This window comes from Anomaloglossus baeobatrachus, chromosome 2, assembly GCF_048569485.1.
Source record: "Anomaloglossus baeobatrachus isolate aAnoBae1 chromosome 2, aAnoBae1.hap1, whole genome shotgun sequence".
Taxonomy (NCBI): domain Eukaryota; kingdom Metazoa; phylum Chordata; class Amphibia; order Anura; family Aromobatidae; genus Anomaloglossus; species Anomaloglossus baeobatrachus.
In genome coordinates this window covers 323,224,708-323,251,922 of record NC_134354.1, presented here as the reverse complement: position 1 = coordinate 323,251,922, position 27,215 = coordinate 323,224,708, and the positions used below count along the sequence as shown (strand labels likewise).

The following is a 27,215-nucleotide window of genomic DNA, read 5'->3' as shown; positions in this document are numbered from 1 at the left end:
CTATCGCCGGCGGCAATGAGGAAGAAAGGAGGTGGGTGGGATGTTACGTCCCGCTCATCTCCGCCCATCTGCTTCTATTGGGCGGCCGCCTAGTGACATCGCTATGACATGGAACTGCCTCCTTAGAAAGGAGGCGGTTCGTCAGTCACAGTGACGTCGCTAGGCAGGTAAGTACGTGTGACGGGTCCGCGTGACTTTGTGCACCACGGGCAGCGATTTGCCCGTGATGCACAAACGATGGGGGTGGGTGCGCACGCTAGTGATATTGGTCACGATATCGCAGCGTGTAAAGTGGACTTTAATGTAGTTTTGATAAAATCACTGCTTAATCAGCAGGAGATCATCATTAGAGGACTACTTGGCCTGCTGCCAGGTAGTCCAGCATATTAAGAAGCTCTATATAACCCCAGCCCCCACCACTGATTGACAGCTTTCTGTGAACACTGTACAAGGGCAGAAAACTGTTTAATCATTTATCTGGGTGGGGTTGTAAAGAGCTCAGCAGTCAGATAAATCTGCAGCAGACAAAATAGTGGTTTTATCAAAATTACATCAAGCAGCTCAATAAGGCTATGTGCACAGGCTGGGTTATTTAAACGCTGCATTTCTGTGCGTTTTTTGCTGCTAAAAACGCACAAAAATGAGTTTTTGATCCCCTGTGTTTTTGTGAATTTTTCAAATGCATTGGATGGATGGGAAAACGCAGGAAAACACAGGAAAGAATTGACAAGCTCATTTTTTTTTTCTCACCACAAAAACGCAGCCAAATAAAACAGCAGTGTGCAGACAACAAAAATGAAATGTCATAGACTTTGCTGGGTAAGCAAAGTCATGCAGTTTTGAGCCAAAAAACACACAAACGCACCGCAAAAACGAGGTACAAAACGCAAGCGTGCGCACATAGCCTTAGTGTAAGGCTATGTGCGCACGTTGCGTTTTTTCATGCATTTCCGCAGCATTTTGAGCTGCAGCGTTTTAATGCAAAATTGCATGCGTTTTGATTTCCAGGCAAAGTCTATGGAAAATAGGGCTTTCTTGTGCGCACGATACTTTTAAAAACGCAGCATTTTTGGTGTAAAAAATTTGTCAAAATCTCTGCGTTTGAAGAAGCAACATGTCAATTGTTTTTACCATTTTGGAAGCGTTTTGCTAATATTGAAGTCAATGAGAATTATCAAAATGCATCCTAAAAGAAATTTCTAGCGTTTTACATGCTTTTATGATGCTAAACTCATGCTTTTTTTGTCAAAATCAAAGCATGCTTTTTTGGCAGTATAGTGAAGTCAAGAGGCTTCCATTTGCCCTCACATCCATTCCTACTTTAAAAAATGAGTCAAACAATACTTTTACTTTATTTTGGAAATAATTATTAAATCTCATTACTCATTTTCGGTAAATTATCATTATAGTGTATGATTTAAAGGTTATTATATATTTTTTTCTTTTCAATTTTTTACTACTGTTTGAATGTGCAAACTTTATTTAGTTGTGTATTTGTATTGAAAACGCATCTCAATTTAAGCACTGCAAATGCATGTAAAACGCGATCAAAACGCGGCAAAGACGCTATAAAAACGCTTGCGTATTTCCTGCGTTTATGTGGTCAAAACCAAATTTGACAACGACAAATTTTGCCAGAGGATGCGTTTATTTCTGCAAGTTACTGAATGCAACGTGCGCACATAGCCTTACATTGCTGGAATCAGTGTCTCTACCCCTACATTATGCTGCTCTCAGATAAGGTAGCAAAAACTTGGTGACAGATTCCTTTTATCATTTGCACATACCCAAGCACAGGGTCCTGACATTTCCCTCTCTACTATACACCTCTTGTTCTCCATATGAATCAGCACTGTTTCTCACCTTAGGTAAATATTGAATATTCTGACCTCCAACCTATGAAAAGAAATATGTAAAATAATAAGCATAGTGAAATCTAATGACACAAAATCAACCATTAAACTTTACAGTTTTGGTGCTATACTTTTTCAATGCATTTTATTTTTGCCAACATCTGTAGTGGAGCTCTGAGGTATATTCATAGTTACATAGGTTGAAAAATGACCTAGATCCATCTAGTTCAACCTTAATCCACCAATTGTACATTTTGTCATTAAGTCATTTATAACCAACAAGGTTGTGTGTACTTAAGAAATTATCCAGCCCTATTATAGTGTCTGCCATTACTACCTCTTGTGGTAGGGCATTCCACAGTCTGGCTGCTCTAACTGTAAAGAACCCTTTCCTATTTAGCTGCCAGAATCTCTTTTTTTTCCACTCGCAGGAAACACCCCCCCCCCCTCCCCCGGTCCTTTGACAGAATAAGTCATGTGCCAGTCCTTTATATTGACCACACATGTATTTATACATATAAATAAGATCTCCTCTGAAACGTCTTTTTTTTCTCTAATCTAAACAAATCTAACTTTTTCAGCCTCTCATCATAGGGGAGGCCTACCATTCCTTGTAGTAGTCTAGTTGCCCGCCTTTGAATTGACTCTAACTTCTGAATGTTCTTTTTAAAATGTGGAGTCCAAAACTGGATCCCATATTACAGATGTAGCCTTACAACTGATTTATAGAGGGGTAACAATATGTTGGGATCCCGGGATCTAATCTCTCTTTTTATACACCCTACTATGTTGTTTGCTTTTGCAGCTGCAAAATTGAGTACTGCTGCTTAGCTTACTTGTAACTAAAATGTATTTATTTATTTATTTGTCAAACTTCTATGCCTCCCTTCTCCAAAGACTCAGAGCGGCTCACAACATTCATTTTACATAGCGCTGTTATTCCACAGTGTCTTACACATCAGCAACACTTTCCCCATTGGGGCTCACAATCTAACTCCCTATCTGTAAGTCTTTGGAGTGTGGGAGGAAACCAGGGTACCCAGAGGAAACCCACACAAACACGGGGACAACATACAAACTCCTTGCAGATGTTGTTATTGGTGGGAATTAAACCCAGGACCCCAGCGCTGCAAGGCTGCAGTGCTAATCACTGAGCCACCGTGCCGCCCCAAGTCCTTCATCCTGTTCTGTAGTCCCGAGTTTACTTCCATTTAATGTATACGCAGCTATAGGATTACTCTGTCCTAGGTGCATTACTTTACATTTATCAACATCAAATCTTATTTGCCAAGTGTTTGCCCATTCCAACATTTTATCCAGATTGGTTTGTAATATTGTACTATTCACAAGTGTTATCATTTTTATAGACGGTAAAGTTTAATAAAATGCTATGTGACTTTCCAAAAATTTTTTCACACACTGGATGAAAGCATAGATGCAGATTTTTGTGCATGCTGCAGATGTTAAAATTTGTGAGATGCTTTACGTGTTTTAGATTTGAGTGACAGATGAAAACACTAAATAAAGTTGCATGGAAAAGTTTGAGCACCCCTCGTCAAAATTACTGTTATTGTGAACAGTTAGTAAGTTGAAGATGAAATGATCTCTAAAAGGCATAAAGTTAAAGATGACACATTTCTTTTATATTTTATGCAAAATAAATATTTACATTTTTAAATTATTAAAAAAGCAAAATGGGCTGATACAAATGTTTTGGTACCCTACATGGTTAGTACCTGGTAGCACTTGGCAAGTATCACAGCTTGTAAACACTTTTTGTAGCTAGTCAAGAGTCTTTCAGTTCTTGTTTGAGGGATTTTCATCCATTTATCCTTGGAAAAGTCTTCCAGATCTGTGAGATCCCTGGATCGTCTTGCATGCACTGCTCTTTTGAGGTCTAGCTACAGATTTTCAATGATGATCAGATCTGGGGACTGTGAGGGCCATTGTAAAAATTTCAGCTTGCACCTTTTGAGGTAGTCTATTGTGGATTTTGATGTGTGTTTAGGACCATTATCCATTTGTTGAAGTCATCTTCTTTTCAACTTCAGGGTTTTTTTTACAGCAAAATGTCAGTGAAAACCGCTCCTAGGATTGCTAAAGAGCCAAATTAGGGTCCCCGGCTGACTGCAAAAGACCTTCAGGATGATTTAGTAGACTTTATAATTGTGGTACATTGTTTTAAGGTTCAGAGACTCCTACACAAATTTGGCCTTCACGGAAGAGTCATCAGAAGCATGGGAAGACATAATTTATGGAGCCTGTGCAACCACACAGGGGCCCAAGTGGTTGAGGGGCCCATTTCTACCTCCAAACTAGAGGGAATTGTGCATTTTAATGAGTTTTTGGGTTCCAAAGTGCCCATGTATTGTGTTTGCACAGGTGCCCTTAACTTACTGTATTCTCCAGTGATCAGACGAAAACCGATGAGGTTTAACTAGAGCTCTTTAGCCACAATGATAAAAAGGTATGTGTGGAAAAAAAGGGCATAGGATTTCAGGAAAAGAACATAACCCAACCATTAAGCATGGGGGTGGATCAATCATGCATTGGGGTTGTGTTGCAGCCAATGGCACAGGGAACATTTCACCAGTAGAGAGAAAAATGGATTCAATTAAATTTCAATAAAAGCTTGATGCAAACCTAACACCATCTGTAAAAAAGCTGAAAGTTGAAAAGAGGAGGGCTTCTAGAAGTGGCTAATGATCCTAAACACATGTCAAATTCCACAATACACTGTGTGCAGAATTATTAGGCAAATTAGTATTTTGATCACATGATACTTTTTATACATGTTGTCCTACTCCAAGCTGTATAGGCAACTACCAATTAAGTAAATCAGGTGATGTGCATCTCTGTAATGAGGAGGGGTGTGGTGTAATGAAATCAACACCCTATATAATGTGTGCTTAATTATTAGGCAACTTCCTTTCCTTTGGCAAAATGGGTCAGAAGAAAGTTTTGACGGGCTCTGAACAGTGTTCAAAATTGTGAGATGTCTTGCAGAGGGATGTATCAGTCTTGAAATTTCCAAACTTTTGAAGCGTGACCACCGAACAATCAAGTGTTTCATAGCAAATAGCCAACAGGGTTGCAAGAAGCGTGTTGGGAAAAAAAAGGCCCAAAATAACTGCCCATGAATTGAGGAAAATCAAGCGTGAAGCTGTCAAGATGCCATTTGCCACCAGTTTGGCCATATTTCAGAGCTGCAACGTTACTGGAGTATCAAAAAGCACAAGGTGTGCCATACTCAGGTACAAGGCCAAGGTAAGGAAAGTTGAAAAAACGACCACGAAACATAAGATAAAACGTCAAGACTGGGCCAAAAAATATCTTAATACTGATTTTTCAAAGGTTTTATGGACTGATGAAATGAAAGTGACTCTTGATAGGCCAGATGAATGGGCCAGAGGCTGGATCAGTAAAGGGCAGAGAGCTCCACTCCGACTCAGACGCCAACATGGTGGAGGTGGGGCACTGGTATGGGCTGGTATCATCAAAGATGAACTTGTGGGACCTTTTCGGGTTGAGGATAGAGTGAAGCTCAACTCCCAGACCTACTGCCAGTTTTTGGAAGACAACTTCTTCAAGCAGTGGTAAAGGAAGAAATCGGTATCGTACAAGAAAAACATGATTTTCATGCAGGACAATGCTCCATCACATGCAACCAACTACTCCACAGCGTGGCTGACCAGTAAAGGTCTAAAAGATGAAAAAATAATGATATGGCCCCCTTGTTCACCTCATCTGAACCCCATAGAGAACCTGTGGTCCCTCATAAAATGTGAGAACTACAGGGAGGGAAAACAGTACACCTCTCGGAACAGTGTCTGGGAGGCTGTGGTGGCTGCTGCACGCAATGTTGATCGTAAATAGATCAAGCAACTGACAGAATCTATGGATGGTAGGCTGTTGAGTGTCATCATAAAGAAAGGTGGCTATATTGGTCACTATTTTTTTGGGATTTTGTTTTTGCATGTCAGAAATGTTTATTTCTAAATTTTGTGCAGTTATATTGGTTTACCTGGTGAAAATAAACACAAGTGAGATGGGAATATATTTGGTTTTTATTAAGTTGCTTAATAATTCTGCACAGCATTAGTTTCGTGCAAAAATAGATATCCTCCTAAGATAGCTAAATCTAAAAAAAACCCACTCCAACTTCCAAAATATTAAGCTTTCATATTAGAGTCTTTTGGGTTGATTGAGACTATAGTTGTTGATCAATAAAAAAAAATCCTCTAAAATACAACTTGCCTAATAATTCTGCACATGGTGTAGATTACCTCAAAAGCCGCAAGCTGAGGGTTTTACAATGTCCCTCACAGTCCCCTAATCTGAAAAACCATTGAAAATCTGTAGATATACCTCAAAAAAGCAGTGCAAATGTGGTGCCCCTGAGGCGTCAGGTGCCACAGGGTACTGTATCCACTTACAGGTGCAGTACTTACCTAGAGTTTCTCGGAGTCCGGAGCTGGTAAGCACCAAACACACACACACATTTCTATGCCCTTTTTCCAGACTGGGTAACAGGCTAGAGACAGATCTGATGATGGCCACCTATTGGTCAGGACTTGTCCAATCCCGTTAGTCAGAAACCCAGGAGGGGGAGGAGCTAGTCTGGACAGTTGACAGGGACATTTGAAAGTCAGTCAGGAGTTGTCGTTGAGTCAGGGAGAGTGTGAGGAGACTCAGGTCCAGTGAGAAACATGAGGAGTGACATCGGTGGGTCAAAAGGAGTACGGTCACCAGGGAGAGTACGGTGTCAGTATTCATGGGACCGAGCAAAGGCGGGGTGCAGAGACCTAGTACAGGAATACACTTTAGGCTCACCTATTAAATCTGCCAGGTGAGGGGATCATCAAAGTTCCTCACCGACTTTAGTGCAACGAGGGAACCTGGAAACTGGAACAGAAGTCCAACCCATTGAGAGATTCAAGCTGCCTGCCATACGGGCCAGGACTGTGAGACCAAGAGGGGACCTCAAAACGCTTCAGGCAACGGGGACCCACTAACTACAGAAGGGTGAATGGAGGAAGAGCCCACCAGGTCACAACACCGGCACTGAGATCAGAGGAACACAGGATCACCTGAGACCCATATCGGCAGAGACCAGCACAAGACGGGTGGCAGTACCACAGAACCAGTGAGTAAAGAACAAGTTGAAGCGCAGTCCCTGTGTTGTTTGAATTCTTCCTGAACCTCTGCTTCACACACTTTCACTATACTACGACCATCATCATTTTTCCCTGGGGCTTAGCTCTACTTGCAGAGGGCAATAAGATCCAAGCTGCTCAAAACCAACAGCCCCAGCCGTGAGAGACTACGCAGCGGTGGCTCCATCATATAACTGCATACCGCAAGTGGCGTCACGAAAGACATTTTTTTTTCTCTCTTTTATTTTATTTTTCCTTTAACATTTTTCAAGTGACCAACAGGGCCACGGAACCGGTCACTGGCCATCTGTGACACGTCCCCGTGATTAAACGCCCGAAACTGAGTACCCTACAGACCCTGGGGTGTGTCACATGCAATACAAACCAAAAATCTCACAGAACTGGACTTTTACAAAGAAGAATGGATGAAAATCCCCCAAACAAGAATTAAAAAACTCTTGACTTGCTACAAAGAGCATTTGCAAGCTGTGATAATTGCCAAAGGGGGCGCTACTAGGTATTAACCATGCATATGTATGTTGTTAAATACTGTTTGTACAGTATAGAGCCTAGTACAAGGGTAGAAGGGAAACACAGGGACACAGGTTTGCTAAAGAGTTCTTATATTACTTCATCCAAGTAAGTGCACAAAACATGAGAAGGGTTAAACAGTTGCAAGGTGCAGAGGCTGAGAACAAATTAAGCAGGAATAGATCCTCAAAGTTCAGCAGAAGTCTCAAGATATAGTTCAGTCTCTCTTACTGTACTTGTAAGTTGTCACGCTCCCCGGCTCCCCTGCCACGCTCCCCGGCTCCCCTGCCACGCTCCCCGGCTCCCCTGCCACGCTCCCCGGCTCCTCTGCCACGCTTCCCTGCTCCCGGACCACGCTTCCCCGCTCCCGTGCCACGCTCCCCGGTCCCCCGCTCCACAGCCTCCATGCTCCCTCACCTGCATCCTCCAGGCAACCCGGTCCCCGGTCCCGGCGCCCATCTGCTATGCTGAGCCAGCCCGGCACTCCTGCCTCCTATACATCGCATCCTGCTCTGGCTTCTGGCACCCGGGCCTCGCGCATGTGCATTAGGGCGCGCGCGCGGTCATTGACCTTTTCTTAAAGGGCCAGCGTCCTCCAACAGGATATTGAAGATGCAGGTACAGGGTATATAGGGGGATCCTTTCCAAGTGGGCGGGGCCTGTTCTTCGTGTTTGCTAAGCTAGGAGTCAGGTCTCCCTGTGCCTTGTCCCGTACTTACCTATCTCTCTTGTAGAGTCGCTCCTGTCTCGCCAACCGGTCTTGACGATTCCAGAACCCCGAACGGTGACTGTCCGCCATCTCATCAGTCCCTACCATCTCCAATCCCAGGATCCGTGTGGTGACCGACCTCCTCGCTCCGCTGGTTCCGGACTCTGCCTGACATCATCTCGGCCTCCGAACCTGAGCTCCGTCACCCGGACTACCTTCAGAGACTCCGTGGTCCCAGAGACTTCTTCACTCCACTCCTCTGAACGGACTGTCCTGCTACCCGTAGTGCTCCGGCTACCGGGCACCTTGCCCTCGGTGAGGTGTTCAGCCCAGTGGATCCACCTCCTGGGCCTACCCGTCCTCCTGGTCCTAACAGTAAGAACAGGCCATGGATCCCGCCGAAGCACTAGTGGCCCAGCTGGGCGGCTTGCAGCAGGAACTCGGACGACACTGCGAGACTCAGTCCCGCATGCTGGCCTTCATGTCCTCGGTGGATACCCGCCTGAACACGCTGCAAGCAACTGCCACGTCCCTGGCATCTCAGGCTTCAACAGCACAGTCCACGGCCGCAGTTCCCGTGGCGGCTTCCTCGGAAGCCTCTAAACTCCGCTTGGCCTCTCCACCCCGATATGCCGGCGATCCTAAGACCTGCAGAGGATTCTTGAATCAGTGCTCCCTCCACTTTAAGCTGCTTCTGCACCTGTTTGCCTCCGACCAAGCCAAGGTGGCGTTTGTGATGTCCCATCTAGAGGGTGAGGCACTGGCCTGGATGAACCCCTTGTGGGAGAGGGAGGACCCTGTAACCACTAACATCCAGGAATTCCTGCAGGCGTTTAGAACCACCTTTGACGAACCCTGACGTGCCGCCGCGTCCGCCTCATCACTCCTCAGGCTACGTCAGGGGACCTTGACGGTGGGCCAATATGCCATCCGCTTTCGCACCTTGGCCTCAGAATTGGGGTGGAGCAATGAGGCCCTCACCGCCGCCTTCTGGGAAGGACTCTCCAGTCGTATTAAGGACGAGCTGGCAGGCCGCGATGTTCCTTCCACCCTGGATGCCCTGATTGCACTAGCCACCCGCGTTGACCTCAGTTTTCAGGAACGATCGAAAGAGGTGTCCCGCGAGAGACGTCCGATACGGCATTCTTCTCCTCCGCAGAAGCCCGTCGTAACTCAGTCGGCATCGTCTGGCGTCTCTGTCCACGAACCCATGCAGATTGATCATTTGTGGCAGTCCGAACAACGCCGAGCAGAACGGCTCACCAAGGGCCTCTGCTTCTACTGCGGAGAGGGCACACACCTGCTACGTTCCTGTCCGGAGAGGCCGGGAAACTCCAAAGCCTAGGGTTGGTAGGAGAGGCCACCCTAGGTGCTGGGACTCTCTCAGACCCGGTTACGTGGACTGTTCAAGTGACAGCAGGAGAGACGCGGTTCACGGCAGAGGCGTACCTCAATTCCGGGGCAGCAGGCAATTTCATCCAGCAGGCCACGGTGGACAAGTACCAGGTACCGGTTACTCCACTCGACAAACCCCTCGTGATTGCCTCTGTAGATGGGAGACCCCTCTCTGACACCATCTCGTGGATCACCAAGCCAGTAGAACTATGTATCGGTGCCCTGCACACCGAGAACATCACTCTCTACGTCCTCCCACACATGTCTTATCAAATCCTGCTGGGACTCCCCTGGTTACGGACACACGAACCGTCGGTCAGCTGGCGTACTGGTGAAATTACTCGATGGGGCATCTCTTGCCACGAGAACTGCCTGAAGTCCATACAGCCCATCCGACGACCTCCGGTTTCGGAGTCCCTACCAGGACTGCCTTCGGCCTATTGGTCCTTCGCGGACGTTTTTGATAAAAAGGAGTCAGAGGTACTGCCGCCACATCGTCCTTACGACTGTGCCATCGACCTACTCCCGGGAACCACACCACCTCGAGGACGGATATATCCTTTGTCCCCTGCTGAAACAAGAGCCATGTCTGCCTACATCACTGAGAACCTGGCAAGTGGATTCATCCGGAGATCCTCCTCTCCTGCTGGAGCAGGCTTCTTCTTCGTTAAGAAGAAAGAGGGCGACCTGTGCCCATGCATTGACTACCGGGGATTGAACCAAATCACCGTAAAGAATAAATACCCCCTGCCGCTCATCCCCGAATTGTTTGATCGGCTTAGAGGAGCTCGTGTGTTTACCAAGTTGGATCTTCATGGTGCCTACAACCTGGTCCGCATCCGCTCTGGGGACGAATGGAAGACCGCATTTAACACTCGCGATGGGCACTACGAGTATTGTGTGATGCCCTTTGGCCTATGTAACGCACCGGCAGTCTTTCAAGAATTAGTGAACTACGTGTTCCGGGACCTTCTCTACGTCTGTGTGGTGGTATATCTGGATGACATCCTGGTCTTCTCTCCGGACCTCCAGACCCACAGAGAGAACGTGCAGCTGGTACTACAAAGACTGAGAGAGAATCTTCTGTACGCCAAGTACGAGAAGTGTGTCTTCGAGCAGTCTTCTCTTCCCTTCCTGGGTTACGTAATCTCCGATACCGGCCTGCAGATGGACCCAGAGAAGGTCTCTTCCATTCTCAACTGGCCCCCTCCTTCCGGACTGAAGGCAATTCAACGTTTTCTTGGATTTGCGAACTATTACCGTCAGTTCATCCCTCTCTTCTCTGCCCTGACTGCGCCTCTCTCTGCCTTGACCAAGAAGGGGGCTAATCCGAAGGACTGGTCACCTGCGACCGACGCCGCGTTTGGCTCCCTGAAACGGGCATTTGCTTCCTCTCCTGTGCTCCACCATCCTGAGTTAAACCGACAGTTCACCTTGGAGGTGGATGCCTCCTCCTCTGGAGCCGGAGCAGTGCTCATGCAGAAGTCCTCCACCGGGAAGATGGTTACTTGCGGTTTCTTCTCCAAGAGCTTCTCAGCGCCTGAACGCAACTACACCATCGGTGACCGAGAGCTATTAGCAGTCAAGCTGGCTCTGGAAGAATGACGCTACCTTCTGGAGGGAGCAGTATACCCCGTGATCATTTACACGGACCACAAGAACCTGGAATACCTGCGGTCTGCTCAGCGACTGAACCCACGACAAGCCAGATGGTCCTTGTTCTTTGCCAGGTTCGATTTCCAACTCCATTTTCGGCCCGCGGATAAGAATGTACGAGCAGATGCCTTGTCCAGGTCATTAGTACCCATGGAACAGGAGGAGGAGACATCCCAACCCATCATCTGCCCAAGTAAAGTCATTGCGGTGGCTCCCGTCACTCTGGCTCAGATACCGCCCGGGAAGACCTACGTCTCTGAAATGGATAGACAAAAAGTCTTGCACTGGGGCCATGCCTCGAAAATAGCCGGCCATGCCGGTCAGAAGAAAACATGGAATGCAATTGTACGTCACTATTGGTGGCCATCCCTTCGCACGGACGTCACGTCCTTTGTCTCAGCCTGCTCCTCTTGTGCCCGGAACAAGACACCCGCACACCTGCCAATGGTCGTCTTCTGCCGCTGCCTATTCCCTCCGTTCCGTGGCAACACATTGCAATGGACTTTATTACAGACTTGGTCTTGTCCTCCGGACATACGGTCATATGGGTCGTGGTGGACCGTTTCTCCAAGATGGCTCATTTCATCCCTATGGCTGGACTGCCCTCTGGCCAGGAGCTCGCTGACGCCTACATACAGCACATCTTCCGCTTGCATGGCTTTCCATCACACATTGTGTCCGACAGAGGAACTCAGTTTACCTCGCGCTTCTGGAGGGCCCTCTGCAAACATCTGGGAGTGGCTCTGGACTTTTTGTCGGCCTACCATCCTCAGACGAATGGCCAAGTGGAACGAGTCAATCAGATCCTGACCTCCTTCTTGCGTCACTACGTTAACATCCATCACGACGATTGGTCCACTCTCCTTCCCTGGGCTGAATTCTCCCATAACCATCACGTCAGCGAGTCCTCCTCCAGTTCTCCCTTCCATGTCGTTTACGGACTTCAGCCTTCCATCCCTTTACCTGTATCTCCTTCCTCGGATGTCCCTGCTGCTGATACCATAGTCCGTGACTTTTCGACAATTTGGAACTCTGTCAAGACGTCCCTTGGAAGCGCTTCCCTGCGGATGAAGAGACACGCGGACAAGAGGCGTCTGGATCCTCCGTGTTTCTCTCCAGGAGATCTGGTCTGGCTTGCTTCCAAATATGTCCGATTGAAGCTACCATCGTACAAGCTGGGTCCTCGTTACATCGGGCCGTTTAAAGTCGTCGGCAAGATCAATGAGGTCTCCTACAAGCTGCAGCTCCCGGCCACGATGAGGATACCCAACTCCTTCCACGTCTCCCTGCTCAAGCCGGTTGTCCTTGGTCCCTTCTCCGCTGTTGCCAGTTCTGCTCCTCCTCCTATTGCTGACGATGACATCTATGCGGTAAGGGATATCGTGGCCATGAAGACCGTGCGGGGCCGACAGTTCTTCCTGGTGGACTGGGCTGGGTAAGGTCCTGAGGATAGGTCCTGGGAACCCCGGAAGAATGTGGGTACTCCTCTGATACGTGCCTTCCTGTCCCGGTTGTGGGGAGGGGGCGTGGGGGAGGGGGGTACTGTCACGCTCCCCGGCTCCCCTGCCACGCTCCCCGGCTCCCCTGCCACGCTCCCCGGCACCTCTGCCACGCTTCCCCGCTCCCGGACCACACTTCCCCGCTCCCGTGCCACGCTCCCCGGTCCCCCGCTCAACAGCCTCCATGCTCCCTCACCTGCGTCCTCCAGGCAACCCGGTCCCCGGTCCCGGCGCCCGTCTGCTATGCTGAGCCAGCCCGGCACTCCTGCCTCCTGTACATCGCATCCTGCTCTGGCTTCTGGCACCCAGGCCTTGCGCATGCGCATTAGGGCGCGCGCGCGGTCATTGACCTTTTCTTAAAGGGCCAGCGTCCTCCAACAGGATATTGAAGATGCAAGTACAGGGTATATAGGGGGTTCCTTTCCAAGTGGGCGGGGCCTGTTCTTCGTGTTTGCTAAGCTAGGTGTCAGGTCTCCCTGTGCCTTGTCCCGTACTTAACTATCTCTCTTGTAGAGTCGCTCCTGTCTCGCCAACCGGTCCTGACGATTCCAGAACCCCGAACGGTGACTGTCCGCCATCTCGTCAGTCCCTGGCATCTCCAATCCCTGGATCCGTGTGGTGACCGACCTCCTTGCTCCGCTGGTTCCGGACTCTGCCTGACATCATCTCGGCCTCCGAACCTGAGCTCCGTCACCCGGACTACCTTCAGAGACTCCGTGGTCCCAGAGACTTCTTCACTCCACTCCTCTGAATGGACTGTCCTGCTACCCGTAGTGCTCCGGCTACCGGGCACCTTGCCCTCGGTGAGGTGTTCAGCCCAGTGGATCCACCTCCTGGGCCTACCCGTCCTCCTGGTCCTAACATAAGTGTCCTTGGCAGAGCAGAAGGGTTCCTGTGTGGACACAAGTTCCAGAGATCCAAAGCAGAGGATGGCAGAAAAGGTAGTGTGGAGACCCGGGGGTCAGTGGGTGCTCTCGTCCGCTGGCTCAGCCGCCTTTAGAAAGACAGCATGGCCCAGGGCTCATCCCAACTGAACGCCCGACCTACTTAACCGTGGGCGGAACACTACTCAGACAACACAGGATGAGGGAATCACAATATAAAGACTTTATTGGATCCCCAAACAATTAACGGCACATAACACATAACCAGCAAAACACACAAATATAACAGGCAACAGAGTCTCACCCTTCCGCTGGCTCACCAGGGATTAGAATGTCTGTGCCTCAGAGCTTCCAGGGCTACTTACTCCAATCCAGCAGCACCCCGCTTTCGGCGGGCACCCACCGAGAATGGAATAACGCCAGATTTAGGAAGCTGGCTGAGGTCTGCAAAGTCTGTAGTCAGATGACTGGATTGTCCCAAGCTGGATTCCTTCCTTAGGTAGTCATTGGTATCGCAGCCGAATCCTTGCATTCAATGCTGAAGTCCATATAGTGTTAAATCCAGGTTTTGTTATAGCTTGCCAATCGGATCCGCAGGTCCTAGATTGGTATCATGTAGCAAGAGTCTCTCTGGGCAATGGACAGTCCTCCTTCTTATACCCCTGAGCTCTCCATTCAGACCATTGGGGTCTTCACCGCTTATGTGCCTCCCTGGTTGTTGAGCCCTGGACGGTGTCTGCGAACACCAGTCCTCTGCAGCTCCCCTGGATAAACCAGGCTGAGTAGTGTCCCACTGCTGCCACCAATTGTAGAGACAAACCATTGAGGTCTTCACGATTGGTGGAAAAGACTGAGCTCTTATTGGCTAGACTTCAAGCCATATTCAAATATCCAGAGACAAGGGTGAGACAGGTAAGTAAAGGTACCGTCACACTAAGCGACGCTCCAGCGATCCCACCAGCAACCTGACCTGGCAGGGATCACTGGAGCATCGCTACACGGGTTGCTGGTGAGCTGTCACATAGGCAGATCTCACCAGCAACCAGTGACCAGCCCCCAGCCAGCAGCGACGCGTGGAAGCAATGCTGCGCTTGGTAACTAAGGTAAATATTCCGGTAACCAACCCGATATTTACCTTGGTTACCAGCGCACACCGCTTAGCGCTGGCTCCCTGCACTCCTGGCCAGAGTACACATCTGGTTAATTACCCGATGTGTAGTCTGGCTATGTGTGCAGGGAGCAGGGAGCCGGCACTGACAGCGTAAGAGTGGCGGACGCTGGTAACGAAGGTAAATATCGGGTAACCAAGGAAAGGGCTTCTTTGTTACCCGATACTTACATTGGTTACCAGCGTCCAGAGAAGCCGGCTCACTGCACATTCAGTTGTTGCTCTCTCGCTGTCACACACAGCGATGTGTGCTTCACAGCGGGAGAGCAACAACTAAAAAATGGTCCAGGACATTCAGCAACAACCAGCGACCTCACAGCAGGGGCCAGGTTGTTGCTGGATGTCACACACAGCAACATCGCTAGCAACATCGCTGTTACATCACAAAAGTTGTTCCTCAGCAGCGATGTTGCTAGTGATGTTGCTTAGTGTGACGGTACCTTTACATCACATCTAGCAATTCACTTAGTAATACAATGGGAAGTTCGCATAATTGATTTATCTGTGTGTCTGGCCTTCATTAGCCAAGGCAATTACATGAGTCAACAAGAGTCTTGTAAAAACAATGAGGGCTTATCCCCCGTCTATAACAAACTATCTTCATGTCTGGCTGAATTTTAAGAAATTTAACCCTTGCTAAGCACTGACAGAGTCCAGATCGTCACATTCCTCCTCCTTCTTAATATTAGCCAGACATGATAGGCTTCCGATCATCCTTCTCCACCTGTCGGGAAAGCCCATCCGCATTTCCATGGTTCTTGCCTTTTTTATGGGAGATGGAAAAATTGTAAGATTGTAACGCTAGACTCCACCTGAGCAAGCGTCTGTTGTCCCCAGCAGTGCGATTTAGCCAACTTAATGGATTGTGGTCAGTGAGGACTGTGAACTCATTGCCACAGAGGTAGGGCTGCAATTTTTTCAGGGCCCAGACTATGGCCAGGCATTCTTTTTCTATGGTGACATAAGCTCTCTCTCGGTCCAACAGTTTCCGGGAGATGTATCCTATCGGATGTTCCTCACCGTTGTCCCCCACTTGGCTAAGTACAGCTCCTAGTCCTGTGTCCGATGCGTCTGTTTGGACGATGAATCTGCGACAGAAGTCAGGAGCAGTCAGGACTGGGCTCTGGGCCAGCCTGTCTTTTAATTGGAGGAACGCAGTTTCATATTCTGGGGTCCAGATAAGGTTACGAGCATATCTTTTGGTTGTGAGGTCAGTGAGCGGTTTTGCTACCGTATTGTAATTGGGGATAAACTTTCGAAAATAGTTTGCGGTTCCTAGGAACGCGCGGACCTGTTTTTGGTTGACCGGGCGTGGCCACTAGGTAATAGCTTTTACCTTTTGAAGGTTCAGGATGAATGCACCCACTATGTCCCAGGTATAGCACTACGGCCATCCCCATTTGGCATTTGTCAGGTCGGATGGTGAGCTGGGCTTTGGCTACCTTCAACAGCACCTGGGACACGTGCTGAAGATGCTCTTCCCAAGTGTCACTGAAGATAGCGATGTCATCCAAATAGGCTTGGGCATACCCCTGACATCCCTCAAGTAAATGGTCTACCATCCTCTGGAAGGTGGCCGGGGCATTTTTCATCCCAAAAGGCATGCTGGTAAACTCAAATAGGCCAAAAGGGGTTATGAAGGTCGATTTCTCTTGAGCGTCTTTTGTAAGTGGGATCTGCCAGTAATCCTTGCTCAAATCGAGGGTAGATATAAACCGAGATCCCCATAACCTATCTATTAGTTCATCCACCCGGGGCATGGGGTAGGCATCTATAATCGTGACCTCATTGAGCCGCCTATAGTCCACACAGAAACGAGTACTCTTGTCCTTTTTTGGCACCAACACAACACTGGCTGCCCATGGGCTATGGGAGGGAACTATGACTCCAATATTTAACATGTCATCCACCTCGGCCTTCATCATTGCCAACACAGGAGGGGTCACCCAGTAGGCGGGATGTCTAAGTGGGGTGGCTGCCCCTGTATTGACATGATGCTGGACCAGGGGTATCTACCAGGCTGACTCGTGAACAGGGTTTCATATGTTCCGAGTAGGTCTGATATCTGTCGCTTCTGTGAAGGACAAAGCTGTTCCCCCAGTGATACATCTTTTACCCCCATTTCCCTTTTGGAGTCCACTAATAGGTCTGGGATCTGGTCCAACTCTGGGTCATCTAACTCTGGACAACAAACTGTTAAATTGGTGACCTCTTGTTCCTCATAAGCTTTTAGCCTGTTGATGTGGTAGGTACGCTCACGAAAACCTGCTCGATCCAGGGCCACGGTGTAGTCAGTATTGCCACATTTCTTGGTAATGGTGAATGAACCCGCCCATATAGCTTGCAGCTTGTTTTTCCGTACCGGTACTAGTACTAGGACCTTCTGTCCACAGGCAAATTCTCGGGGTCGGGCAGTGCGGTCTTAACATCGTTTTTGCCTTTCTCGTGGGCTAACGCCATGAGGCGCCTCATCCTTTCCCTAAACTTTTGAACATAGTCCAGTATGGGAACCTCTTCTGTGGGGATGGTGCCCTCCCAACTCTCTTGTACCAGCTCTAGGGGCCCGCGTACCTTTCGGCCCTACAGCAATTCGAAGGGGGAGAACCCAGTGGAGTCTTGCGGCACCTCCCGGTAAGCAAAAAGTAGCTGCTGCAGGTTTTTCTCCCAGTTCCACCCCTCAGACTTCACATAACGGCTAATGAGCTGCTTGAGCGTTCTGTTGAAGCTCACACAATCCATTTGTTTCAGGATGGTAGGGGATGGTATGCATGGGGCGGACTCCATATTTCTCCCACAGGGTCTGAATCAGTTCACTCTGGAACTGTGCCCCCTGGTCAGGCAATACTTCTTGTGGGAACCCCACCTGGCTAAAGATGTCCAGTAGAGCTTGAGCCACGTGCTCTGCATCTATGGATGATAAGGTGAGTGCTTCTGGGTAGCAGGTGGCAAAGACTACCAGGGTGAGGATGAATATTTTTCCACTGCAGCTGAGGATGGCTAAGGGGCTTACTACATCAATGGCAACTCTCTGGAACGGTTTTCCTATCAAGGGCATGGGTTGGAGTGGGGCACAACATGGGGCTCCCAGCATACGTTGACACACTTGGCAAGAGGCTCTGTATTTTTGCACTTCTTGAGTGACCTTTGGCTAGAAAAAACTGCGCAACAGGCGGTCCCGAGTCTTTTTGGCCCCCATGTGCCCAGCCGCAGGAACATCATGAGCTAATCGCAATAGTTGGGGTTGGAATTGCTGGGGTACCACAAGCTGATGTACATGGGTCCAGGGTTTTTCTGGGCAGGATGCAGGCTTTTCCCGATATAACGTCCGCACTATGGATAAGCTCTAGGGTGGGGTCTGTCAGTTGGACTTCCATGAATTCCTTATGATCTATCTCCCCCCAGTCAATGGCCACAGTTGGGTCTGAGGTACTCACATTCGTTGGCTCTGAGGAGGAGGCTGAAGATTGAGGAGGAGGGTTCCCCTCGGATGGCTTGGTAGAAACACCTGTACCAGGATGGTGTTTGGCTTGGCTGCGGGTGATGGCGGTAACAAATTGGCTGGATAGTGCTTGTCCTAGGTCATTTCCCAAAATAACAGGGTAGGGGAGGCCGTCCATGAGCCCCACTTCAACCTCCCCTTAATCAGTTCCCCAGTCCAACTGCACTCGTGCCAGAGGGATGTTCGAGCGTTAGCCCCCAGCAAGGGAGATGGTAACTTGGCAGCCAGGTAAATGATGTTCTGTGGGAACAATATCTGGGCTGACCAGGGTGATGGAAGATCCAGTGTCTCGAAGTCCCTGAGCCTGTACAGCACCGACCTTAACCGTCTGGATGTGGTGATGGAGGTTGGCTGGTGTACGGTGTCCGGCTTCCCGTAGGCTGTGGACTGGGTAAACCACTTCCTCAGCTATTGGTGTTTCTCGGGAGTAGCATTCCTCAGGTCTCGTTGGTTTATCTCGGCATATGTTGACTGGTTGGACTGGCAGACGGGCTCCAGGCATGGGGCCCCGACTTTGAAGACACTCTTTGGCCATGTGTCCAAGGCACCCACACGTATAACAGTGCCGTGGGTTAGACAAGTCACCGGCCCTGTTGGTAAACCTTTGTCTGGTTGGGGCTTCTGTGGTGTTATGAGTTAGTCCAGCACGGGAGTCTAGAGGTCGCTTGGATCCATGGTTGAGGGAGCTCCTGGGATCGGTGGGCTTATCGGGCCTCCAGCTGGGTCAGTTGGCTGTAAATTCATCAGCCAATCACGCTGCTTGCTTTGGGGTGTCGGGCTTCCTGTCAGCTATCCATTCTCGGATTTCCGGGTCCACCTTTTCCAGCAGCTGTTCGAGCACCATCACGTCTCGGAGGGCAGCAGCGGAGTGGACAGCTTGACCATCGAGCCAGCGGTTACAGTGTTGTCGGAGTTGACTGCCAAATTCGATGTACAAGACACCCTGGCGAGACATAGTCCGGAATTTAGTGCGATGTCTCTCTGGGGTTATGGTAAAAAGGGCCAACAAAATGTCTTTAATAATTCCATAGTCCAGGCAGTCCTGAGGCCCAAGTGACTGGACAGCCTCCTGGGCCCGTACAGGCAAGCTTGTCCACAGGTATTTGAACCACTCAGCTGTGGGCACCTGGTGCATATGCATTAGCACCTCAAAGTTTTGCAAGTGTTCATCTATCTCAGTGCTGGAATCATTAAACACTGGCACGTCCCTGTAACGAAGATGACTTCCTTGGTGGTGGTCTATCCTGGAGGTAGGTGCTGGTGGTAAGGAAATTGGAAATCCAACACGAATTGCAGAACACCAGCCCTTTCTTCCCTTGAAGCTTCAGGCCCCAATGCAGTCAACAATTCCTTGACTCAGTCTGCTTGGGCTTGGATTGTTTCCAGACTGTCACTGGATCTAGGATGAGATGCAGGGTTTACCTCCTCTGATACCACATCGGCGGTGTCCTCATCATCCTCTGTATCATTCTGGGCATCCCAATGGACCAATTTCCAGATCAAGTCTGACCGAGTGTCAGTATTCCTGTATTCAATCTTTAGCACTTAGCACAGATCCTGTAGCATCCATTTACTGCTGCGGTCGTAACTCCTCTCCGGTCCTTGTCCCATGGCTGAGCTGGTGGGGTTGGACATGGCAGCATCCGAAACCTGAATGCCTCCCCTATGGCCTGCTGGGTATGCTTATGTGCCTCCCTGGTTGTTGAGCCCTGGACGGTGTCCGCGAACACCAGTCCTCTGCAGCTCCCCTGGATAAACCAGGCTGAGTAGTGTCCCACTGCTGCCACCAATTGTAGAGACAAACCATTGGGGTCTTCACGATTGGTGGAAAAGACTGGGCTCTTATTGGCTAGACTTCAAGCCATATTCAAATATCCAGAGACAAGGGTGACACAGGTAAGTAACATCACATCTAGCAATTCACTTAGTAATACAATGGGAAGTTCGCATAATTGATTTATCTGTGTCTGGCCTTCATTAACCAAGGCAATTATATGAGTCAACAAGAGTCTTGTAAAAACAATGAAGGCTTACCCCCGGCTATAAACAAACTATCTTCATGTCTGGCTGAATTTTAAGAAATGTAACCCCTGCTAAGCACTGACAGAGTCGAGGTTGTCACAGGTAGCACCTCCAAAAACTTCAGGACACCAGGTTACAGGCAGGCTGCAAACAGGATTCAGAAGCACTGGTCCATCAGCTGAGGCAGTGTAAGCAGGTAATTGGCAGGGAACAGGGCAGGAACATAGAAGCTGAGGAATACATATTGACTTGGGGCAAGGTGAGGTCAGCACAACAGTAAGCAAGATGGCTAACAAAAAAAACAGATTAAAGCAAAATGACAGAAAACAAGGCATAAAGTCTGAAAATCTCACAGCATAGTACCAAACTTTTGCATCAGCCCATTTTCCTTGTTTATTAATTTGAAAATGTAAAAGATGAAAATAATGTTGTTTTATTTTGTTTTTTTTAACTAAAATTCAAAGGAAATGTCATCTTTAACTTTTTGCCTTTTGGAGATCATTTCATCTTCAACTTGCCTAACTGTTCATAATAACAGTAATTTTGCCCAAAGGTGCCCAAAATTTTGCATGCAACGGTATATGCAGCTAATCCAAGGAAAAACTGTTGATGGAAAACTGATAATATATTTGCAAACTACAGCAATGTCCTAATGCTGATTCAGTCTATAAAATTGTGACCCACATGTACAGCAAAACCCTAACTACAGTATGATATGAGCAGATCTTACCTGTAGTACTGGCTGCACAGAACTAATATGGCTGTCTTTAGCTCCCCAGTCTTGATAGTTGCCATAAATCCCTTTTTCTAAAATATACTGCTCTCCTGAGAAGTCAACATTCTCATAGGCCACCCACCTAAGAAAAATAATTATTCTAAATATTTGAAAGGTATGATTAAATCATTAATTAGCATCACCTTTTTGAAAACAAACTTACACTCCGTTAAGTACTTGGACAGAGCAAGTATTAGTCCCATATTGAGCAACCTCTACATCTGCCAGTGCTTCATTCAGACGCAAGCATGAACCTTCTAAGCAACCCGGACTCTCATATAGTATTATCTCAGGTTCAGAAAAATCCTGATTTAACAGAAAATGGGTACTGTATTGAGCACAAAAAATAAATATAACACTAAACATACATGAAAAATAAACGAAGAACTTTAGATTTCTCACCGTACGGATATGTCGAAGTGACCCCAATTCTTCAGTACAACCTCCCCACTGAGACCAGTTCTGATATTCCCCTTCTTCTAGAAGGTATTGGTGACCATGAAAGCCTTCCTTCTCATATGCTACCCAACTGAATTTAATAGAAGTGGTAAGGTGAGGGAAACTGAAAGGCATTATCTGGTATGCTATGCCATTATTTTCTTATATTATTATTTGCAAGAACAATTTTATACTTACCACCCTCCCAAAACCTTCAAAGAGCCTACACTAGTGAGACATTCTTCCTGCTGGTTAGGCTCCCCTTGTAGTAAATGTAGGTCTCTGGTCACTTCCCAGCTGTGGCCTTTAAATTCAGAGTGTTGAAACAAGAGAATCTGCAGGGATAGATTGTTTATAAATATAAGTTGCTACAAACATTGATATGAATACCAACATTCTGAATTGCAAAATACAAATACATCTTAATAAATTAGAATATCATCAAAAAGTTAATTTATTTCAGTAATTCAATACAAAAAGGGATACGTATATATTATATAGTCATTACAAACAGAGTGATCTATTTCAAGTGTTTTTTTCTGTTAATGTTGATGATTATGGCTTACAGCTAGAGATGAGCGAGCCTCTAGAGGCTCGAGTTCGGTTCGTCGAACGGAGGTTGCGTTCGAGTTCGGTTCGACAAACCGCTCAACAAACCTCTCGAACCCCATTGAAAACAATGGGAGGCAAACACAAACACATAAAATACATAGAAAACACCTTCAAAGGTGTCCAAAAGGTGACAAACAACTCCCAAGACACGACAAACACATGGGAAAGTGACAAGGACATATACTCATGCGAAAACAAAACCGCAGGACGAGGAAAAAGAGGAGACGCAAAAATATAGGCATGTCATTCCCTTCTAAAATCATATAAAACACAGCAAGGGGACTCCAAGCAGAGTCTCCTTTTTTTCCAAAAATTGGTCCCCACAGACACCACTTCAGTGCCATCACTTGTGCCCCACTTGCAAACTTGACAGGTAGATTTGCATCAAGCACAGTCAAAAATACGCCAGCCTTAACTGTCCCCAGGATGACACCAGGGTAGGTAGCAAAGTCCTTGCTGATCCATGACTTGTTCATCTTGGCTCATTTTTAAAAACACCACAAGGGGACTCCAAGCAGAGTCTCCCTTTTTTCCCAAAATTGGGCCACACAACACTTCAGTGGCATCACTTGTGCCCCAGTTGCAAACTTCACATGTTGATTTGCATCAAGCACGTTCAAAAATCCACAAGCATTTACTGTACCCAGGATGACACCGGGGTAGGTAGCAAAGTCCTTGCTGCTCTATAACTTTTTCATCTTGGCTCATTTTTAAAAACACCACAAGGGAACTCCAAGCAGAGTCTCCCTTTTTTCCAAAAATTGGTCCCCACAGCAACCACTTCAGTGGCATCACTTGTGCCCCAGTTGCAAACTTCGAACAACATAAATTGGTGATGCACAGCAATAAATAATCTACAATTCAATTGTGTGAGGGTGCATAAGCCCAAAGAAGGCAATAGAAAACAAGGAGAAAGCTTGGGCTAATAAAATGCACTCTACTCACTAATATACAAAAATTCAACTATGTTTATTTAGACAGACAATTCAAAACATGTTAAAAACAAGGTGCCAGCCATCATAATTGCAGCAATAACAAAATATAGTTATCATAGGTAGAGTCCATATGGATCAATAAACAGACAGAGGATATCAATATCAACAGGAGGCATAATCAATCAAAGATAATATCCACATATAACAGCCCTCAATGATCACAATAAAGCTGAAATTGTTTGAGTCACTAGGATCCAATAAATAACAATAATTCATAGCAAAATAGCACCAGAATTAGTCAGTATACAATATACAACCTGTATCAGTATCCATACTGCCAAAACCAAACGGACAAAAAATCTATCATTATTTAGATGCTGGCATGATGTGCATGTTCATAAGTCCCCACCCAACGCGTGTTGCTTGTAAAAACAAGCTTCATCAGGGAAATAAGGAGAACACTAAAGTGTGACACACAAACACATACTTATATATTTAAAACAATGTCTAAATAAGATACCAGTGTGCTGCAGTCCACATGGAGCCTTCAGGCGTCCGGAAGTAGCAATTGCGCAAATGCTAGAACTTTAATCTAAGTGAAGCCAAAGGAACACAATGGGCATGCGTTAGTTTGCATATCAGCGCTTAAAACAGCAGGCGCCGTAGATAAGACTCATTTACATCGCTAATGCGCATAATTATAGTGTTTTAGCTATAGATAAATCGCACCTGCGTTGTAAACACAAGGAACATACACATTGCTGAAGCGCATCTATTTAAATACTGTGTTGTCACCTAAGTAGAATAAGTACTAGAGATTGGGCATCTATTCACATCAATGGTGTAGATGTCTACCACATGAAGCTTTAGTTATTCAAAAATAAGACACATAGATGTAAAAATATGAACTGAATAAGGATATTTAACAAGTATCTTAGGACCCCAGAGCAAATATAGATTAAAATGATTTCAGGCATGTCAAAAATTGTATTTTATTTTATTTCACTATATATTCAGATCCCAGTGGCCACCATATACATTCACATAAATCAGATACATAGATGAAAATTATGACCCAAAATAGGGATATTTAGCACTAATTAACAAAAATTAGCTGCCAAAAACATATTATGTATCAAGGACTTGGTAAATAGATGGAAAATTGCAAAAAAAATCCATTAATGATGGATGACAATGCAGTATGCAGTATAACCATAATTTCGATGTAGGAAAAACATATACATATATAGATCCTAATATATAGAAGTTTCCTAGAGCAGATTGTATGATTTAGCATAGTTACAAAAAACATTGAAAACACATCTCTATGTACATTCACATGAGACACATATATGTCAAAATTTGATCTGAATAAGGATATTTGACAAATATCTTAGGACCCCAGAGCAAATATAGATTTAAATTATTTCATGCATGTCAAAAATTATATTTTATTTTATTTTCCTATATATTCGGATCCCAGTGGTCTCTGTATACATTCATATAAATCAGACCCATAGATGAAAATTATGACCCAAATAGGGATATTTGGCACTAATTAACCAAAACTAGCTGCCAAAGACATATTATGTATCAAGGGCTTGGTAAATAGATAGAAAATTGCAAAAAAAATCCATAAGACCCGCAACACACATCCGTTTAATTTGTACGTGTGCGGTACGTATTTGCACGTACCGGAGACACGTACACACGGAGACCCATGTTATTCCATGGTAGATGGCACACACGTAAAATCACACGGAACGTGTGTCCGTGTCGTAAGTTCGTGTGTGCGCATTTCTACACGGACAACATGTCCGTTTTTGGCCGGCAGCACGCAGACACGGACCCGCTTTAGTCTATGGGTCCGTGCCTGCACGTACCGCACACGGAGTATGTCCGTGTTCAGCACGTTTCGTGCATGTGCGTTTTTACACTAGCGATCTTATTTTTTGTTTTTTGTAAATTAAATTCAGTATACTTACCTTTTATTTTATGCTGTTCTCAGTCATACTTACATTGGCGCTCGGTTTTAGCTGCCAATAAGTGCTAGATTAATCATGTCAGGCGTCTCCCCGAGATACCTTCCATGATTAAACTGTAAATTACAGTAAATAAACACACACACCCGAACAATCCTTTATTAGGAAAAAAAAACACTAACAAATTGCCTTGTTCACCAATTTAATAAGCCCGAAAAAGCCCTCCATGTCCGACGTACTCCAGGATGCTCCAGCGTCACTTCCAGCTCTGCTGCATGAAGGTGACCGGAGCTGCAGAAGACACCGCCGCTCCTGACAGCTCCACGCAGCTAATGAAGGGAATAGCACGATCAGCTGAGCGGTCACTGAGGTTACTCGCGGCCAACGCTGAATACAGCTGATCGCGCTATTCCCTTCATTAGCTGCGTGGAGCTGTCAGGAGCGGCGGTGTCTTCTGCAGCCCCGGTCACCTTCATGCAGCAGAGCTGTAAGCGATGCTGGACCATCCTGGAGTACGCCGGACATGGAGGGCTTTTTCGGGCTTATTAAATTGGTGAACAAGGCAATTTGTTAGTGTTTTTTTTTCTAATAAAGGATTGTTCGGGTGTGTGTGTTTATTTACTGTAATTTACAGATTAATCATGGAAGGTATCTCGGGGAGACGCCTGACATGAATAATCTAGGACTTATTGGCAGCTATGGGCTGCCAAAAACTCCTTATTACCCCGATTTGCCAACGCACCAGGGCAAATCGGGAAGAGCCGGGTACAGACCCAGAACTGTCGCATATAATGTATGCGGCAATTCTGGGCGGCTGCTGACTAATATTGTTAGGCTGGGGGGCTCCCCATAACATGGGGCTCCCCATCCTGAGAATACCAGCCTTCAGCCGTATGGCTTTATCTGGCTGGTATTAAAATTGGGGGGGACTGCACGCCATTTTTTTAAATTATTTATTAATTTACTGCACAGTATAGACAAGCCCACCGGCTGCTGTGATTGGGTGCAGTGAGACAGCTGTCACTCAGCGTGGGGGGCTTGTCTGACTGCAACCAATCACAGGCGCCTGTGGGTGGGGAAAGCAGGGAATACGAGATTGATTAATGAGCGGCCGGCATATTCAAAGTAATTGTTGCCGTGTATTCTCTGCACAGCTGTTCCTCGCCGCGCTGGTGATAGGGGAGCGGTAAGTATGAGAGAGGGCTGCTCACTTCAGTCACTCGGGGGATTAGCGGTCACTGGTGAATCCTTCAAGGGTGACCGCTAATCAGTACGCGGCACAGACAGAGCCGCGGCATGACAATGAAGTCGGGTGAAGTTCACCCGAGTTCATTCTCATCGCGCAACTTTGTCTGCTGTCAGCCGACATGTAGCAATGACATTGTGCAACACACAAACGGACATTCCACATGGACATTCCACGTACACATACACGGGCATTTTAAACACAAACACGGACATTTTACACGTACACACGGCTCGCATACGCCATCACACGGATGCCATACGTACCGGAGAAACGCCCCAAAAAAACGGAACACGGACCCGAAAAACGGACTGTGTCATACGGAGTTTTTTTTGCGGAAGTGTGTTTTTAGGCCTAAGTGGTAGATGACAATATTTTTCTACACATGGTCAGGAGCACTAACAGTTGTTACTACAGGTAAGCGAAAAACTTATTATATATCAATTGAATCTTCAAGATTGCCGAGAGAACTTCATGCATCCACCGAATTCAAAGGAAGCTGTAACAGAGCCAACATTTCAATCCTGAAAAAAAATCAAAAAAATATATAATCAAAAAACGAGGTATTTCAGGACAAAAAGATGTACGGATGCACCGAGTGGTCTAGCCCAAGAAACCAGTAAACTGGAGTTCTTCATTCAGGCCCCTCGGTGCAACACTATCCAAGCACCATATCCATCGGGATTCCAATTGAAGTAAACGTTTGGTGACATCACAGCCTCTAATGTTGGTCTTAAGCCGTTCCAAACCCACCACCCTCAACCCATTGGGTCTACCCCGGTGATGGAATAAAGAGTATGAAGCGATAGAAGTAAGTTTCTATCCTTTCATTAGATCACTTGAGGCCAGATTGAT

General features: G+C 46.9%; 1 protein-coding gene across 1 annotated transcript in view; it reads right to left on the bottom strand.

Annotated features, from left to right (window-relative positions):
- LOC142289738 (uncharacterized) overlaps window positions 1-27,215 on the bottom strand; it is an 834,494-nt gene that overhangs the window by 313,434 nt on the left and 493,845 nt on the right. The window contains exons 11-15 of the mRNA XM_075333662.1: window positions 21,784-21,920; window positions 21,550-21,676; window positions 21,311-21,453; window positions 21,103-21,229; window positions 1,864-1,896 (exon numbers count right to left, since the gene is read on the bottom strand). Coding sequence (XP_075189777.1) covers window positions 1,864-1,896; window positions 21,103-21,229; window positions 21,311-21,453; window positions 21,550-21,676; window positions 21,784-21,920 — 567 coding nt within the window. The remainder of the gene's footprint in view (window positions 1-1,863; window positions 1,897-21,102; window positions 21,230-21,310; window positions 21,454-21,549; window positions 21,677-21,783; window positions 21,921-27,215) is intronic.